This window comes from Hypomesus nipponensis, chromosome 3 (assembly GCF_054491055.1).
Source record: "Hypomesus nipponensis isolate SF chromosome 3, ASM5449105v1, whole genome shotgun sequence".
NCBI classification, from domain to species: domain Eukaryota; kingdom Metazoa; phylum Chordata; class Actinopteri; order Osmeriformes; family Osmeridae; genus Hypomesus; species Hypomesus nipponensis.
In genome coordinates, this window is record NC_140363.1 from 11412788 (window position 1) to 11432055 (window position 19268).

Below are 19268 nucleotides of genomic sequence, written 5' to 3' on the forward strand. Positions count from 1 at the left end.
CACTGACGTAACTAACTTTCTCTTGGCATTAAAAGACCCTGTCCATACTCCCACGTATCCTTGACACTCACAGGCATGCGTGTACCCCATGTGCCTCCCTATAACTATGTCACTCAGGCTTAGTGGAGTCCTCCTGGACCTAACAATCCTCAGCGACCAGTAGCTGGAAAAACTATGCCTCTGACTTTTATACCATCCGACCAGCCTGCAAAAGTCCTTAAACTGTGACAAGAAATATTTAGACAACAGCTCCGCTCAGTCAGTTATAGTGGGAGCCAATAGACCCAGACAAGTGTGTTTGTGTGTGTGTGCGTGCGTGCAAGGGTGTGTCTACTTCCATATGGAGCATTTGGCACGGTAGCGTAGTGCAGTAAGGGTGTCCATTTCAGCACGCTTTTCGCTCTTGTCTAGCAGATCAGCAGCCTGCAGGTCTTCACGGTCATCAAGGCATGCGTCACTGAAATAACACGGAGGCAGCGTTTATTTTCACAGCCCCTCCTGTCAGCAATCCCACAATCTCTGCTACTGTACAGACCTACATGTCACATGTATTTAACCCTATAGGAATAGCTGCCACAGAAGGATTCAAAAGGTCTATCACAAGTCATGGCCCTGATCAAGTCAAAAAGAAGGCTGTAGCAAATTTCAATCAGGACGTAGGAGCTCCCTTCACATTTTCCACTGTTTTCCTCCATAATGATCTTGTGTCAATCACTCCTGCACACATGTACACACACGGCCTACTATACCACAGAAATCTATACACACTCACACACTGATGGTGTAATACGGCGTCCACCTGTTTTTGATTAGCCTAATTGCGTATTGTGGTAGAGGGGAAATGTGTAGCTGCTGTCTGCATTTAAGCTGGAGAAACGGACCAGGGGTGAAAAAGGAACGGAAAACCATCCACCGAGAGACAGGAGTCATATTTAGATTTCAGGGGGCCTCCTTTTACATAACACCATGTGCAACACCATAGCTGAGTTTAGTCTACCTCTCTGTGAGTCACTCATTTAAACCCAGCAAGTCGCTTTTAACACAGCCACGGTTCACGGTGCCCCACTGACTCTGCTAGTCACGCCAAAGCACCAGGCCTGATTAATTGAGCCCAGAGGCGCAAAGGGTAGTCTCTCTGTGAGTCAGACGGAATAAATCAATCACACAACAAAGAATTCTACATGTCAAAGTCTCCGGTTCTCTCCTGGTTCTCACCTTTCACCTCACCGAGATTGAGGCTTCTGTCGGTTGGTTGGAAATTCAATGGGGCTTTCAGAGAAGTGAATGAGGCCGTCCTGTCCTGACTAGGTGTGGGAGGGCTGAGTCTGGGCAGCAGAGAATGTGGAGAGAGAGCTTTCACAGGGCCGGCACTCACTGACCGGTAGAGATAATAAACAATCATGATAAAGAGGTATACAGGTTGTGTTTAGGCATGTTATTGTAGACACTTACAGTAAAACAGTGTCCATGGCACTGACTGCACACACACACTTTGAATTGACACACACACAGTCTGGGAGGACTCAGCATTTCCCTGACTCTCATGCTTGTAGGCGTCACCTCTACCTAGAGGGATAATAGCATGGTGGTGATATCAGAAGGTTCACCACATTGCTCCCTGTGTGGGATGACTCAACAAAACCTCAGGTGCTTCATCCTTCTACACTCCTTTTTGTCTGGACTAGATCATGCCCCCAGCTCCAGGCATAGGTGAGTGTGTGGTGGGGGGTTGTTTGTGTGTGTGTGTGTGTGTGTGTGCATGCATGCATGCATGCCTGTGCGTGTGTGTGTGAGTTTTAACCGGCCTGTGGATAAGGTCTCCCAAAGGAAAATGCTGCACACAAGGTTGTGCAAATACACACTCATTCTGGGTGGGATGGAAGCTCAAAGGGATTTTCCATGACTCGCCCCAATGACTGCCCCAAACACACGTATCATCATCACTACAGCAGAGCTAAGGCTTCTGGATAGCAGTCGCTGGGGCGGGTTTTCACTCAACTATCGTCCATGTGGATGCGGCCCCCGTTGTCTTTCATGCAGTGGATGGTGTTATGTTTCTATACCATGTTTTTGTTTGGAATACCCTTTGTTATTGCTGTCTTTGAAGCCATTCTTTCCTGGGGATTTTAGATTGGGACTGCTGGGATATCATATTCAGTGTTCTTCCTGGAAAATACAGTTATAAATACATATCTTGTAGTTTGGGAAGTCTTCTGTTTTGATAACTTGATATTTAACCTGTAGAGAAGTCAAGGTGTTCCATGGTGTTTTCAAATTTGGATGCCGTGACAATCCATCTGACTTCTTCAAATTATTTCTTCATTAGAAATCCACAAAAGAATAGCAAACCTTAGCAAATCCTTTGTCAGAAAGGACTCACTTTCATGAACTCTCACATAATTTATCAGCCTTGTGTCAGAGTCAAGTCCAACAACAATAAAAGGTTGTTCCAACAGTTTGCTGGTTCTCCCATAAGGGAGTGTGGATCATACATTTTCATGTGCCTTCCTGTGTTTACTTTGAGTATGTCTGATGAGACTGTTTCTTAGCCAATATTGTCACCCTCTATCACTTTATGATATTTGTTGATTAATAAATGTCACAGCTCTCAATGGACTCCATTTAGGGTGGCTACATTTAGGAACTCAACAAGTTCCTGTTCTGTATGTGGAGGGAGGGTGCAACAGCAGCAAAAATACATTGTAAATTGCAATGATTGACTTGTTTGTCATCAAAATTGCTTTCTAATGCTTCCTTGAAGATGCAAACCCTCATTTGAGATTGTTCTCAAACCTCACTTATTCAACCTGCACTGGTGTATCATTCCTCAGTAGTTCTCTTCAGGCCTCCCCACCCGTCACAACAACAACCAACACACGTGTTAAAACACATTACCTCACACCCACACGCACAATGACCTCCCCGAATAAGATTCATAGCATCATAAATTCTAGATTCAGACTCTTCCTAATGAATATAAACGACTCAACTCTCTATCATTATGTTCACTAACACAGCCCCTGACCACCACTCGTAGCAGAGCAGATGTCATGGACCTGACGTCATGACCTCTATATGACCTCTACAGGGCCCTGGATAACCATCTGGTAATGTTGCCTAACCTAGGTCGTGGTGCGCTAGGTCAAGGTTAGCTCAACGGTCAGGACCTCAGGGGTTGATGTCATTTTATCTCTGTCCCCCCCAGTTTTAGATCTCAGTGCAACTGTGGAGAAAAACGACAGCAATACTGCCACCTACTGGTAGGAAAGGTACAGCTCAGAGGGAGTCAGAATGGATCAACAGCTCACATGGAGATGTGTTGAAGAACGGCACACGGTGCTCTAAACCGGAGGGTTCTGTTCCACTCTGCACTGTTCTTCTTCTCTTTTTGAATGTTCCTATTTATGAAGAATGTATGTTTGACAGACCTTGCTATGGGCTAACTGTAATGATAATTGGCACTGCATCAAAAAGCAGTTCCATATGTGCCCGAGTGTGTGAGTGCATGGGTGTGTGTGTGTGTGTATGTGTGTGTGAGAGAGAGAGATTAAGAGAGAGAGAGAGAGAGAGAGAGAGAAAGAAAGAAAGAAAGAAAGAAAGAAAGAAAGAAAGAAAGAAAGAAAGAAAGAAAGAAGAGATATATATAGAGAAGAGGGAGAGAAAAAAGCACATGTTTATGAGTCTGTGTACATAAAGTCAGGATCCAGAATAAACCTCTCAGCAAGAGAGAGTGTGTGTGTGTGTGTGTGTGTGCGTGAATGCGAGGGTTGTAGCTTTATTTCCTTAACGTTGTTTACATTTCCATCGGCTGTGATTGTGGCTGCGTGCAGTCATAGCTGAGAGAAGCACATGTTTGTATAATAGGGTGTCTTTGATTATAACAAGCAATCCCTGTAGTCTGCCCACGGTGGAGCTGCTCGAGGGGGTGTGAGGGCTTTCCTGTGTGCACTACCAATACCACATTCAGTGCTTTCTGGTGATGACACCTGGTTTTAATACTGTGTCAGTGGGAGCATTGTGTGTCACTGCAAAGTGGGCTGAAGGTAGACAGTACACTTGTGAACTGCACATATGGGACTTGAGCCCACAACATTAGGGTGACCAGATTTCATTTTGTGAAAAAGAGGACGCTTTGACCGAGACAGTTCTCGATACAGTCAGATCTTGGTGGAACATAAGGGAGATACCCTTTCCCAAAACTTGTAAGGGCAAATTTTTTGGTCTCGAAAAAACAGGACATGTCCGGGTAAAAGAGGACGTCTGGTCACCCTACACAACATTCTAAAAGAGAACACCCTGGCCACTCATTGTTCTGCACAAGCTAGCGCTGAACTGTTCAGAACAAACCCCAGTTTGATCACAGTTGGTAACATTGAAGTGGGTAAATTATGAGCAGGCTGTGAGAGGTATAAACTATACCTGAGTTTCTTGCTCCTGAGTTGATCTACAGTCTGGGAAGAGCACTGCTGTATTCACCTTAGGGTCCTCTGACAGATTGCTGATTCTCCTTCCTCCTGGCTTTAGAAGGCCATGTTGAGGAAGACGAGGATGAAGATGAAGGAGTGGTGGAGCGGAGGTGGTGATGAAGTGCTGTCACATCAAACCCATTCCACACCGTTGAGAACACCGAGAGGGATGAAGTGAATGTCAGATTTTACAGACTCAAGACCAAAAATCACGCACAAGGGAATGCACGAGGAAATAGATCATTACAAACATGTCAAAGTGTATCCCCTCGATCACCCAGGGCATTTCTTTTTTTCACAAATCTAACGAAAACAAAATCACGTGAGCAGAAGCAAGGTTAACAATGTCGTGCTGACCAGACCCTAACATTCACTGACCTGTCCAGGGTCATATATTCAAATCCTCTGCATAGTAACCAGCCTCAGTCATATGGTATTAAGGCTAACATTTAGAACCTCAGACTGCTGCTACTGCCTCTGTGTTGAGTGATCTCCCACTGACAGGTGCTTATGGTAGGGGAAGTTACACCGGATGGTAGACATCCATCACCAACCATCCACTCACATGGTAATCCTTTCATCCTCTTGTTAGATTTCTGCTAACAGGCAGCAGATCTACCTTTGTCTGCAGTTCACTTGATATATGAATGAATGAATAAATGAATGAGTGGTTGAATGGATGGATGTGTGGCCATGTGAATGCACAGTTGGCTGAATGGATTCAACGTGTAACTTCTTAGGACACTGACAGTCCTGACAATCCATCAATGCATTGTATACATTTATCATAAATGATTTGTCATCACAGGGGAGGTAAATTATAAGACACATTTTTTGTCATGTTTAACATTGTGAAAAATCTTTCTACCGCCTGATTTATTTCAGGCTTGTTCATTCCGGTGATTGTTCTTTTGCAGGTATGGCTGCAGCTTCTGGACCAGAAGAGCAGATGCTCCAGATAGGAATCGGACATCGACGATTAGATCCTCTGGGCTTTTCACAAATATATTGATGCTCTATCTGCGGGTCATTCGGTCATGTTCCCTTCAGACAAACCTTTGCTAAACCTTTACCCGATATATCTTAATATCAAATCATCAATAAACCATTTGCAAAGTCATAGTCAGTTTTTTTTGTTTTGTTTTATCCCATTCAAATGTGCTCTGTGTGTAATATATATATATATATATATATATATATCTCGACTGATAATGCATTGTATAGAATACAAACTGTACAATTGATCCTATGGCAAACAGTACATTTCACATTATGTAAACAATGATTACATAAGGTAGCCATGTTTATCTTCTGGTTACAGCACTTGTCCTAAAAGGACATGAAAGGTGCATTCCTTCTCAAGTGGCAAGATTTATACAGTCATTGAGGTGTCCTGTGCACGCAATGACCAGATGATGCCAAACGCATCATGCATCACCGTGAGTGAAAACATATTGAACCCCCAAAAGTCATTCATTTGCAGTTCAAGGGAAGTCCTGCTGAAATAAATCTTAATTCACAGCTTTACTGCCCCAGCTTAACATGTCTGTCTTTTCTTCCAAACAGAAAGTTCCAGACAGACACATGTGGAGAACTAATGGCTTTTATTTTGTTCTCCAGCCAACTCCAGACGGATGTGCCTTAGGTCTGTATCAAAAGTTATTCTGTCTGTCAATGCATTCATATTTTGAAGATAAATTGGTATTGCACTTAAACATCTGGCTGAAAATATATTCATTATATTATTTTCATCATGTGTCTACTTCTTAAGCATACAGAAATGCAATTACTACAACATGGCGTTCTGATCCTATGCATAAATCTCAAGTACAGGGCTGCCTTAGTAAACCAGTTAAGTTCCTGAACAAATATTTACAGTCGGATGTTAACATTTAATCAAGTATACAGGATTACATTACCAATACCAGACAAGTACATTTAAAACAAATTCCAGTGCTGGATATTATAATAGCTTAAATCAAAGTCTATCTTCATTATCATTCATTTATTTGGCTAAAGTACTGGATATAATGTAGAATATATTCACTGAATAATTATTAATAGCAAAACAGTGTTTGCCAAAGGACAATGGCTGTTGGTGTGTGTCTTATAACAATAAGACAATTATTGCAAATAGGCATCCCAGAGTGTAGGTGGCGCTGTTGAGTGAATGAGTGGAAGAGATTACACTGATCACAGTCCTGCAGTGGCTACATAGCTCTCCACAGAAGCCACAGACGTCCATTTTGTGCATGATGTCTGACTTGTATGACCTCACTGCTCTTCGGCCTATGGGAGTTAAGACAGAGAGAGAGTGTGTGTGTGAGAGAGTGAGTGAGTTAATTCTGGGTAGCTAAAAGGGTAACTTACCTGGCTCATAGTAGTCATACACCTGGACGACAGCAGCTTGCAGATGGGCCACTTTGAAGACACTCACAAGTTGGAGGCTGATGCACACCTCTGATGTGTTCAACTGGAAATAAAAGAAAATGTTGTTAAAGAAAACTGCAACATATGGCACGTAGTTAAAATCATATCAAGCAAGCAAACTTGAATCAAATCTACTGTGGCTTTAAACATGTAAACTGTACACATGAGCTAACTTACTGAGTCTAAGTATATGCTGACTGTGCCAGGCAGTATCTCAACCTTTCTGACCAGGTCTCCCACAGACACAGCATCTGGGGCTAAGGTGAAGCCACTGAGCATGCCCACATCCAGCATCACCATGCCTGTCTGAGGAATCCTCTGGCTCTCCAGCAGTCTGGTCCACAAACACCAGACCACCAATCAGATTAACTGTTTTAGAATGCACTCAACATGTACAGTATATTAACCTTCAGAAATGTAAAATAAAAGTATATCACAGTGGGTCTACAAAGATGTCACTGTACTGGCATCACAGGCAAACACTTACCTTGTACATATGGATAAGTTCAAATGGTCCAGATCTTTCTCATCCTCAAAAACAGTCACGGTAAGAGAGAAGGCTTCGTGATCTGAAGCATTTTGAAGTTCTTCCTTGCTTTTCAAATTGTAGAACACATTCATCTTCATGGAACAAACAAGTGTGGTCCTAATCAGTCAATGTGGTTTTAATTTGGGACAGGCCTATAATTGATCTGTCGTATTTCTACAATTGATTTATTATTGGAATGTCTGCTTTGTATTTAGGGTAACTCAAGCACTACCATATTTCATGGAGCTGTTGACACAATACTATTTCTTCTTTTCTCTCACAAAAACTGTTTTATGAAATGACAAAATCCTGGTTTGTTTTTACTTCCTAAATGCAATTTAGATACTAATAACTTCCTGAGGGCCAGGAACAGAGAACCAGTTGTTTAAAACTAATGCAGAAGCAAACACAATTGGAAGCAGGTTCCTTCCATCACATCCTTTGCGAGATACAATCAGGGATACTTCAACAGAAACAGGAAGCTATGTTTTCCAGATGGTAATTGCTGAACCAGTGAGGTAAGTGACCATACTGCTTCTCTATTGACCCGTTCTGCCACAGCATCCGCACAGCGTCGTAGGAGACTTAGCTATTGCACCCAGCTGCTGCCTGCATTTGGTCTGCTCTTGTTTATATGTTGGGCTGGACCAAGTCAAAAGGAGGAGATCATTCTATTTAAGGTGGGGGTCTGGACATGAAGCATGATTGAAAAATGCACTGGTAATGAGGATGTGCCATTAAGAGACCACCATTGGCGCTTTCTACAGTGTGTATGTATCTTAAAATGCAAAACAGTTGGCCTATTCTCATTTCTGTCCCAATACTGTACCTGAAATGAGGCAAATCCTCTGCCCTCTGTGAACACGTCAATGACAATATCTTTGTCAGCATCAATCTGAAATAAAGTTATGCAAGTATGCACTTTACAAACACCATGGTCAAACATTACACAGACAAAGGTAGACATGAGTTTTCCTCTTGCATGATGCAACAGAAGATCTGCCCTTCACAGGAAACTATGTGCAGAGCATTAATACAAGGAATGCATAGTGGAAGAAGAGGCAGCCAGAATGCAGCGTGTTATCAAGTGTGCTTACCTCCTGGCCCTGCTGGAGCATGTATGAGGTGGAGTTAATAGAGAAGAGGTTCTGGGAGAGAGAAGTTGGAGAGGACACTCTGATGCTGATGTCAATGGCGTTGGCCCCGCTGAAGGCTGCATAGCATGCCAGGGCCTGAAGGGCTATTACTGTGTCCTGGGAAAGATTCAGAGGTCAGATGTTAAAGATACCCGACAGCCGACAGGCTACTGGGGCTTTGCTCGATATGACAAAAGCTGGAGAAACAGAGGTGCAGAGGAACAGAGCCACTGAGCCGCGTCACCTGAGTGCTCCTGAAGCCCCCAAGGTGGGTTCTTTGCCGGCTGAGCCACTTCATGAGCTCCAGTCCCTCCACCACACTGCCTCTCTTATACAGAGCCAGCAGGACGTACGACACCATCTCTATCTGAGATGAGCACGCCTGCCGACTGTCTGGCACTGCTGCACCCAATGACTTCCAGGTTGTGACCCCATCTGGAAGACAAGAGTAAGGATCCAGGAGGTCAGTCATGATATTGTTGGAAATTGGAGTTGTGAGTACAAATGACTACTGTTGCTTTGATAAACACCCAACATGTAGGAAAAGGCCTAGAGGATTTTCTGGCCACCTAACCTGTTCAGTAATTCCCCTGGATCCCTACCCATTACCCTTTATATCTGCTCTCCTGGTGAGTTCAGCCAGGGCAGTGGCAGTCACAGGGCTGTTGACTAGAGAGAGGGCGTATGCTGCCAGACACAAGCTGTAGTTGCTGGACAGTCCACTGTTCACTCTGGCCTCCAGGTAGCTTACGGCCAAGGAAACATTGCCAGAGAACATGCTCTGGAACAAGAGACAGGAAAGACGTTCGCGGGTGGGTTAGAAAACAAAAAGAAATAATATTCATGGGATAGTCTGCATACACTAAGCATAACCTTTCCGTATCCCTGTGTCCTCATGTTTCTTAATATCCTAACGTGACTAGGCTCATGGAGTAATGCATGTCATTCAGTTGCATTAGAACTCCACAGACCCCTTGTTGTAAAATTACAACGTCACTTTTGGCTCTTTAATTGCTAATTTCTTTTTTTTGAAAGACCACATTTATCCAATAGCATTGCAAAGCAAAACAATAGGACCCATTGGCTATGTAAATGTGGTCTTTCAAAAAAATCTTATTTGCAAGTGTATTTTTTGGAGAGCTAAAGGTGATGTTGTCATTTTAAACTGGGACTTACAGGGTTAATGCCTGAGTTCCTCACCATGTATGCCTGGTCCTCCAGGAGGGTCATCAGTACATAGGCGGTGAGAGAGACAGGCCCATCCTCCATGCCCCCCAGCATCTCTGTGTGAATCACCCTCCCAGCCTCAGTGAACTCTCCCAGAGCCGCCTGCTGGCCGCCCAGCCAGGCCATGGCCCTGGAGAGCACCGCTGGGTCTATCTGCATGAAGGGCCGGGCCTGGAGGAAGCTCCTCAGGACGAACGCTGTCAGCCTGGGGGTAGAGAAGGGGAGAGTGATGGGGTGGGTCAAGGGAGGGAGAGGGGAGAGGGAGGAGGGTTTGGGGGGTCAGGGAGGTTCAAGGGGGTGGGACATGGGGGGAGAAGGAGGGGGGCAGGTATAAGGCATGGGGAGAAAGAGACACAGTAACAAGAGAGTCCGTAGATGCATTGACGTCGCCACCTGAAGACCCACCATGTGCTGCCTGCAGGGTCGCTATCTCCAAAGGCACTGAAGGAGCCATCCTTTCGCTGGTAGGACAGCTCTCGCTCATAACCTGCTCAAAACGCAAATACACAAACATGTCTGTGAGTGTGAGCATCCTTTATGTTAAACCAATGCTAAAGGTATATTACACCTTGAGCAAAGTTCATCATGCATCTTGACAACTGATTACCTGACACCATGTCGGCCAGGGCCTTGCTGCGGATCTTCTCATTGGCTTGAACGGTCTTGTCCAGGTACTGCAGAACGTAGACGTTTGGAGCGAAGAGGATCATGTTCTGTTCACCACAGCCGACAGGCATCTCAACCAGGGATCCTAACCCACTGATGGACAGGCCCAGGATATCACCTGTCATTGGGACAGTAAGAGACGTGGGAAGGATTTCAACGCTACACAACATATTTTGGTAATGGAGTCATTATGTTGGAGGCTGTGAGCAGATTTATTACTTGGCCAGAGGATGTTTCAGAGGAGAGAGAGAGGGAAAGAGAGAAAGGGAAACTCCCCAAATAAACAGAAAGCACCAGAAAGCCATTCCTCTCATCCCTATTTAGCTTTAAAGTAGTATAAATAAAACATAATGTTACTCTTTAAACAACAAAAGTATGCTTGCTCGACACTCTGCCATGACAAATACGCAACTTCCCTGGTCGTGACTGAAGGTAATACAAATAACCAGGCAAAAAAGCTAACTGTAAGCATTTTGGATAACCATCATGTCCGTTTATCATTTTATACTTAATACCTCAGACAAACAGATTTCATTTTGAGTGTGCATTTTATCATGTGCAAGTAGTTTAAACACCCAATGAAAAGTGGGTATACACATTGCGGTTGATCTCGCAAAATGTAAACTTTCCATCTTGTCCAAACACACTGTAAAGCGCTGCTTTTGAGGAAGAACAGAAGACGGATGGGGGACGTACCAACCACTGCCACATGTGCCCTCTGGCTGCCAGGCACTACGTCTGGGGGGAAGGAGAAGCGGACGGTTTTGGACAGGTTCCTCTCATCTGGAGGAACCTCCAGAAACAGAGTCTCTGAGAAGGACCACTTGACGCCCTCGGGCTGCAGGGAGGCGGAGCAGATAAAAGGGGTTTGGTTTAAGATGAGTACCAGACAATGGAGAAAACAATGAAGATGGAGCTTAATCTGTCGACGCTCTGCTGTAATGACGAGCACATTAAGGAGAGGCAGATTCACATGTTATCCTTATTGCTTTACTTATATTCTCATTATGGGATGTTTCCCACAGATTATGATGTCTGTCCTTGGAGGCCGCAGATCACATCGCCAGTGGAGGAAAGGGCAACATTAATCCTTTCCCCTGGGTGCCATTAAAGAGACATGTCATTTAATGATAAACTATGGCCCTACCTGAGTCGATGTTTGCAGTTGTACCTTGACTAGCACGGTGCGGACAATGTCGTCCGAAGAGTTGGAGGACATGGCGTGTACAGATATTTCCATTTCTCCCAGTTCCAGTGGCATGATGGGAAAGAGCATAGAGGCCTCGCCCTGACTCTCAATGATTACTCTGCGTACGTTTGCCATAGTAATGTGTCCATGATCCTCCAAAACAAACTCATACTGCTGGCTCTCCTCAACCAACACTATGACCTGAGGTGAACCAACAAGAGGAATAGGAAACCAGATATAGATAGTCACTAAAACCTGATACATAATGAGGTTAGAAGATGGCAAATGCAAGGAAGGAGTTTCACATCCAGATTTCATTCTTTCCCTAGGCCAGGAATTATTTTTAAAAATGCTTTGATTCCTAATTCAGGAAGGATGTAAGAAAACTGAACGACAGTTTGTCTTTGACGTACCTCGTTGTCTTGATCCAGGTGGTTGGAGATGCTCACCTCCAGCACAAGCTGCTCTCCTCTAGTGATGTGAGCTGGCACCTCCAGAGACAGCTGGAGCTCCTGGGACAAGATCCTCTGTGGAGACATCCCATAATAACACTCCTATACTAACACCATGGATACGTAATACATTTCCATAAAAAACTATGACTTTAAACAACAAGAACAAAAATGTCCGTTGTAGACAATACGATATTTTAATTTATACTGCATTTACAGTATGTTTTTATATGTTGTGGAGATTTACTGCTTAGCAGACATACTCTTTGAGATATGGAGGCAAGGCCGTAGACATTGTTTTTTGACAGCACCCAGGAAGTGATGTCTTCAGTCACATGAACACTGTCTAGGGCCAACGCACTGAAAAGCAAGTGTCAAAGAAAAATTGGTGGAAAAGAGTATGCAGAGAAACTTAGTGATAAGAAACAATATGGTCCCAAGGTAAGAAATGTCTTCACGATATGGTGGGATAAGGTGTTTTGTAATATGTAAACGATTCTCAATCAAGCTTCGTTTAAATAACGACAGCGCATCAAAGGTATGCTTCTGTCCTGAGCCATGTTTCCTATGCTCTGAAAACCCTGGTCCAATCTCTCACCTCACGATACCATCCTCCCACAGCCAGAAGTCCTGCCTCATGAAGGAGTTCAGGTCCCCCCACTGTTCCTGCTCTATCAGGGCCTCTATCAGGGCCTCCTGCACCTCTTCTGCTGCCTCCTCCTTTCTCACTGAAGAACAGACAGATGACTTGAGAGCAACATTCGACCTGTTGTAATCCATCACGGGAACATGTGAATGTTTCAGATATGTTAGCTCTCTAGAGCTTGGTGATAGAATGTGTTGTATTATGCTGCATCTCCACAAGAGGGAGCCCTCTTTTGAGGAAAGACCAAACAGCAGGAAAGGTCTAATAACGATAACATTCATACATTGAGTGGGTACATTGATTGATTAAAAGCTTCATGTGTGAGCGTTTTCTTTTGTCAACCATACCCATTTGAAGCTCCATAGATTCGTTCATTTGGTTAAGATTTGCGTCAGTCAGGACCACCAGGTTACTAGCCTGAGGGTTGCAAACAAATACAACATATTATGCTTCACACATCATTTCACTGATATTTTTCAATAAAAGGAGGAAAGTAAACCTATTGTGTGTGGACTGAATCATATCTCCATTTTGAAGTCCACAATCAGTTGACATTATATAATGCCAACATGTAGCACAATTCTAGCCCACATGTAGTTCACGGTTTACATGTAGGTCACCTAGGCGTCATGATGTAACAATATACTGAAAACAACAGATCTTGTTTAGAGCTTAAATGGTTTGTTTAATTCATCATGGGGTGTATGTGCTTTATGAGACTGTAAAAGCTGCAATTACCTTGAACACAGAGAATGGGTTGTCCATCGCCCTCAAACCATACTGAACTTGTATCTTCTCATACAGATTTTCCACCAAGTCCCCAGGCACCTGGAAAGAAAAACACCCACAAAAGCACTGTAACAAACACTCACAACGTTCACAAGAAGGCATCCAGCTATGTTACATCTGGTTTGACCAGTTTAGTGCAACTAGGACTCCTCCATTGTCTGACTTTGAAAAGATACCTGATAAAACAGATCTGATAAGACTGCTATAAACAATGCTGGTCATGAGTCAATCAGCCACACAAAAGGATTAATCAATCTCTGAACATAATCTTACAATGTATTGTTTGATTGACTTTTAAACTGGATTTAACAGGTGTTGGTTTCAGACTTCTGATATGGGCGTTCTCATTCAGCCACAGGAAACTGTTCTACTATAAAATACAAGACATTGTTTGTATTCCTGTTCATCCTACGTTGTGAGAATTATTCACAGTAAATGGATCCCTCACCCTCGCTCACTCAGTGACTTTACCATATAACCCATCAATCAAAACATGCCCCTTTAAATGTTTTGGAATACCAAAGTTGAATGCACTGACACTCAGTTGTAATCATATATTCAAAAAGTAGACCGCTGGTTATTTACATTACATTCAGTTCACTTCAGAAATAGTGGTTGTTAGTTACGTTGTTGAGCTGGGCTTTGGCGATGGGGATGTATACAACATCATTGATAACCTCTCCATCTGGGAGGATCCAGTAGACTGTGACCCAGGCCTCAGGTGACCAGGCTGCTGTCGGGCTGAGGGAGAAGGAGGGGGATGCCTGTGTCCCAGCGTCCACCACCTGCTTCCTGGACACCACCTGAAAATGACAGGACATGTCAAACCAAAGGGCACTGGATAATCATACATCTGGTTTTCAAAGTATGGTAGAAGGCGGTGCAGAAATTTAAATTATTTCCAATGCTATTTTACCAGATAGTGAATTTCACTGAGTTGGAACGTGCTCTCAACGTTTATTTCTAGTTGTTCCCCAATCTGGAAATTAAGACAGAGAATTTAACTACAATCTTTTACATTATAAGGTGTGCCACAATCAAGTATTTATTCATCCAAGCTAGTCCACATCAGATCTATGTATCCTGTGGATGGTATCACCTGAGCAGGGATGGGGTTGACTGGTTGGATCTGGAGGTATGAGTCAGATGGAGAGATGTTGCTGTCGTATATCTCCAAAGTCTTCTCAATGAACATAAACCTGGCCTGTGGACCACAGTGTGTTGCATCACAGAGATCACACGCTGTTCAAAAAAGTCTGAGAAGGCCTCAAGCTATTTTTATTCTCATACTTTTTCTTTAGCTTGACATTATAAATGTATCTGCAGCAAATCAAACAAACATGCATTTAACCAATGTTGAAGAATTTCTGCACGCTATACTGTAGCATTCTTATGGATAAAAGCAACAACCTCAGGAAACTTGAGCCATGTACCTGGATAACAAGCATCTCTACTTCATCTTCTAACAGGAACTCGATCAGGACAACCCCGTCCTCTGGTACAGGGAGAATTAATCTCCTCAAGCCTCCCTCAATATCCATCATGGTTGGAGGAGAGATGCTGCTGCCATCTTGTTGTTGTCTACTCCCCCTTAACCTGGAGGTTCTTTGAGTGACTTCAATCGACACAGACGCCATGGGACCCTCCAAGCTGAGTGGTTTTAGATCAGACCTGGATATTCTCAACTGTGGAATTCATTTGTTCAAATTAATGTATTATTTCCTGAATTATTTCAATTTTAATCATTTAAACACCTGACAAAGTGAGTGAGACGAAATTACACAAAACCAAGTTGGAAACCAAGTGGAGTGTGTGGTTTTTATTCCCTTACTTGAGTGTAAAAGTGCAAATATGGCTTCAGTGCATGTGGGTGATTTTGGAAATCAAGTTGGTAAATGTCCTTGATGACATTCACTGGCACTGTCTTGTTTTTTGTGATTCCTGAGGAAATACAAGAGATTTAAAGTTTATATACCGTTTATCCGATAAAGGGAGACTGTACATGAAACATACACATGTGCATACAAAGAAAACTACAAATGAGTGTTGTGTACAGTTAACTTAGTGTTTCTTCATTTGTGCATGATTGACGCACCTGTTGATATTGCAGTGACACAAGCAGTGACATAGATGGTAATGCTTTCATCATCAGGGAGTCCTAAACTGCCAGGAAGCAGGTCATCCTTACTGAAGAAAAACTGGGTTGAACCATTGATCTGGAAGATCAAGTAAAAATACAATTGACAGACAGCTGTAAGCACATCAGGACCGTAAATGAGAAGTTTGTTTAGGAGACAACAGTTTATAGTCTGGAAACCTCTTTGGTTATGTTCAGGTTGAATGGGTTGACAGAGTTGTCGAGGTCGGACAGTAGAGTGATTGAGATGGACACCGTTCCCTGCACTGGCTGTCCATCGAAGAACCTGGACAACACAAGATGGTGACAATAACACTGTTCATAAAATGGACCTTTACTCAGCATTTACACATTAAATTGAACATGACAAACAAGTCCAAACACTTATGGATCAAGTGATATGTATACACATTCAGAAAACGTACTGGGCAGTCACATTCCCAATGATGTCATCCCCCACAAGGATCTCTGGAGCAGTCCTGAGTAGCACTTTAAAATGAGGTGGCTCTGTGAAGACATATATTAACAGACGTTAGGTAACAAAGTCACATGCTGTACTGTATGTTTAAACAGTTGGAGATCAACACTGGATTCTAGAATGTGGCCTACTGTAGTCCTCCACAGTGAAGCTGCTCTCAGTGGCCCTCTCCTAGACAGCAAGAGACATCCACTCAAGTTAGTCTGAGACTCACTTTTTGGTACCAACTCTTTACCACCAAAAATAGTAACAGTGATATGATGTGTTGAATCTATGTACAGTCTTTCTTATCTTGAGATTAGTCCAAGTACAGTATGTATAGGCAAATGGCTCTGTACAAAGCTTACTTTCATTGCAGCAACGATTATCCATGTCCCCAAGATAAGATTATCAGACAGTCGAAATTCTTTGGACACATATCCCACATGGCTATCCTCATGGCCCCACCTTTGGATAACATTACCTTTGGGGTCCTGACAGGGACATAAACAACAAAGGATGTCAGTCAAACTGCAGCCTACACAATGCCTAACAAAAACATCTTTTCAGCGCTCAGTTTTTTTGTTTGTTGGACACAGGATTGAGTGTGAAACTGACCCACCCTTATGACAATATCCAGGCTGTTCTTGAATGGTCTGCCATTGGGTTGGACAGAGAGAATACGCAGTCTAACAGTCTCTCCAGGTTGGTAGGTGGACTTTTCTGTCTGGATGAAGGTGGTGAATAGGATGTTGAGGGTGGTGGTGTTGGTGAAGACTTCCTTGTCCCTCTGGTAGCCTTTCACCACCACAGTGTATGGAAGACTGTAACTGGTGGAACTTTCAGGGATCTGAAATATTAAAACAGCCATCAGTGAAAGCAACCCAACCCTACTGTACATTTGGATTTGTCTCATATTAAACATCCCATCTTAAGTCATGTAAAAATGACTATTTATCAATATCTCCAGTTTGAGGTGAAGCCTATATTAATTTTTTGACCACCCCTCTAGGAAAACTGTCTTACATTGTTTTACAAAACAAATATAATATTAATATAGCTTTTAAAATAACAAAACCTGAAAGAAATGGCTGTTAAATGAACACAAACTCGTACTTACAGGAGGAATGGTCAGAATTCCAGTCAAACCTGTGAAAAAGACAAGTCAGCACATACGATAAAAGCACTAAACGTGGACGGCAGCCCACATCACTCAGTAGTCCTGTACAAACCCAAATCATCTGAGTGTTTCATTCACATATTTTTAATTGAGCTTGGTTATTTGCCTGCATACACAACATGACAAAAAAGTGGGTCCGCTGTGGTAGAGCGCTTGACCGAAAATCAAGAGATTGCACTTTTCAATGCCCCCCTTATGTCGCTTGGGATAAAAGTGTCTCTTAAATCATTGCATTCTTATCAAATCAAGCGAGGTCCAGTTCACCTGTGGTGAAAGTTTCCTCTGCTCTGACTAGGCTGGTGTCAGCCTGCTTCACCTCTGCTGTGACCCTGACAGGCCTGTTGCTGAGAAAGGTGACGGCCAGAGAGTTGGGAGTCCCTATGAGCAGCCCATCAGGAACTGAGATCAAGTAAGTGGGTCCAGTCCTGCAAGGCAGAACGTATCGAGGAGGTAGAGGAAGAGAGGAGGGAGTGGGGAAGAGGCTTCTGACATTAGATATTCCACACACGGAACTGATTTCTTACTGAAAAATTACAGAAAATTCTAAACATCCCAAAAATGTATCCCATACTTTAGTTGAATGATCATAGTTTACGTGGCTAAGTGTACCAAGTTAACATGTACACTACTGCAATTTGATATTTGTTTGGATATCTATCTATTCAGCTCCGAACATGCGTTTACCTGAGGGTGTCCTGAGCAGAGTTAAGATCAAAAGTGTAAATAAATACAAAACACACGCCGAGAAGGCAGATCCACTCCATCTTCAACGGTAGTTTATGACAGCAACTGTCTCTTGGTCCACACTTCCAGACATACAAATTCACCAGTGGCGGACAGCTCTCTCTCTCTCTCTCTCTCTCTCTCTCTCTCTCTCTCTCCCTCTCTCTCTCTCTCTCTCTGGGCTCAACCAACCTGCAGTCTGGGACAAAGCCCCAACTCCAATACTGTGCCAGTGCCCTAGGGACACACTCAAAAGCAGTCATTCACTACACAAATACACACACACCACAAGCTAAATTTTCTAACAACTCTCTCTCTCTCTCATAGACACACACACAAAGTATCACCTTTCCCTGCATGTCAAGCCCAAGGCTAATCATGACCCCATGGGTGTGTACGTGTGTGTGTGTGTGTGTGTGTGTGTGTGTGTGTGTGTGTGTGTGTGGGGGGGGGGGGGGTAGTGACAGTGGCACCACAACACCTCCTTACAGGTGTAAGTAGCTGTATTCACACATACCAACAAGAAGGAGGAGACACTGTACATTATGTACAGTTCTGTAGTTCCCATGGAAACAGGATGAACTGTAGAGAAAGGGTTCACAATGGCATGTGAAGCTCTAACTTTTTACCTAATTCCTTTATACCCAAAACAACACTTCTAAATGAAAACCCTCAACAAAATGAGATATTTTTTTCACCAAAAACAATGTTCAAACAACAAACAAAACAATCTTTTCCCAAGCATTTTTTCTAAGATAACCATCTCTTTTAAAAGGTCTACTCATTAGAGTGGTACTATAACCGTCTGCTCTTAACCTTTAATAATTCATATAACCATTTGATATGCTGGTGTGAAATTTCCATGAGGTGGTAAGTGCGTGTGAAGACGTGTGATGACAGCTGAGCGGGTGAGCGTGACCAAGGTTTTGTTGTACTAATCATCGTTCTCTCATGGTGCCATCATCAATTATCCAAATGAGCTAGAACTCTGAGAAATGCATTTTAATTACTGGAAGGCTTTGGATATTAAAGTGCAACATGTCATTGAACTGAATGTGACTTTTGATGTTTCTCAATAATTTCTCTTATATGTTTCTCAAAAATCTTTTTCAGACCAAAGAGTTTGAAGCAACGCAAAAGCAACAGATTGTGATAACAAGTGCAGCAGCAGGATCTTACCTGCAGATGGCAATCAAGTCAAGGCCAAACCATGCCTTGGTCATTCATTGAGAACATATTAT

General features: G+C 43.2%; 1 protein-coding gene across 1 annotated transcript; it reads right to left on the bottom strand.

Moving 5' to 3' along the window:
- Positions 1-5617: 5617 nt before the first annotated feature.
- LOC146299787 (CD109 antigen-like) lies at positions 5618-19250 on the bottom strand. The gene is made up of 32 exons (XM_084683176.1): positions 19207-19250; positions 17569-17729; positions 17245-17282; positions 16747-16974; positions 16493-16618; positions 16277-16316; positions 16093-16174; positions 15848-15953; positions 15626-15746; positions 15362-15471; positions 14964-15215; positions 14630-14734; positions 14447-14509; positions 14157-14333; positions 13480-13569; positions 13089-13158; positions 12694-12823; positions 12359-12455; positions 12057-12170; positions 11626-11844; positions 11151-11292; positions 10396-10572; positions 10194-10275; positions 9762-9993; positions 9171-9342; positions 8806-8996; positions 8523-8678; positions 8255-8320; positions 7384-7517; positions 7074-7230; positions 6837-6939; positions 5618-6755 (listed from the first exon to the last, which is right to left on the bottom strand). Exons 1-32 carry the CDS (start codon positions 19248-19250, stop codon positions 6574-6576), a joined length of 4167 nt encoding a protein of 1388 aa, XP_084539302.1. The 3' UTR covers positions 5618-6573.
- Positions 19251-19268: the final 18 nt, after the last annotated feature.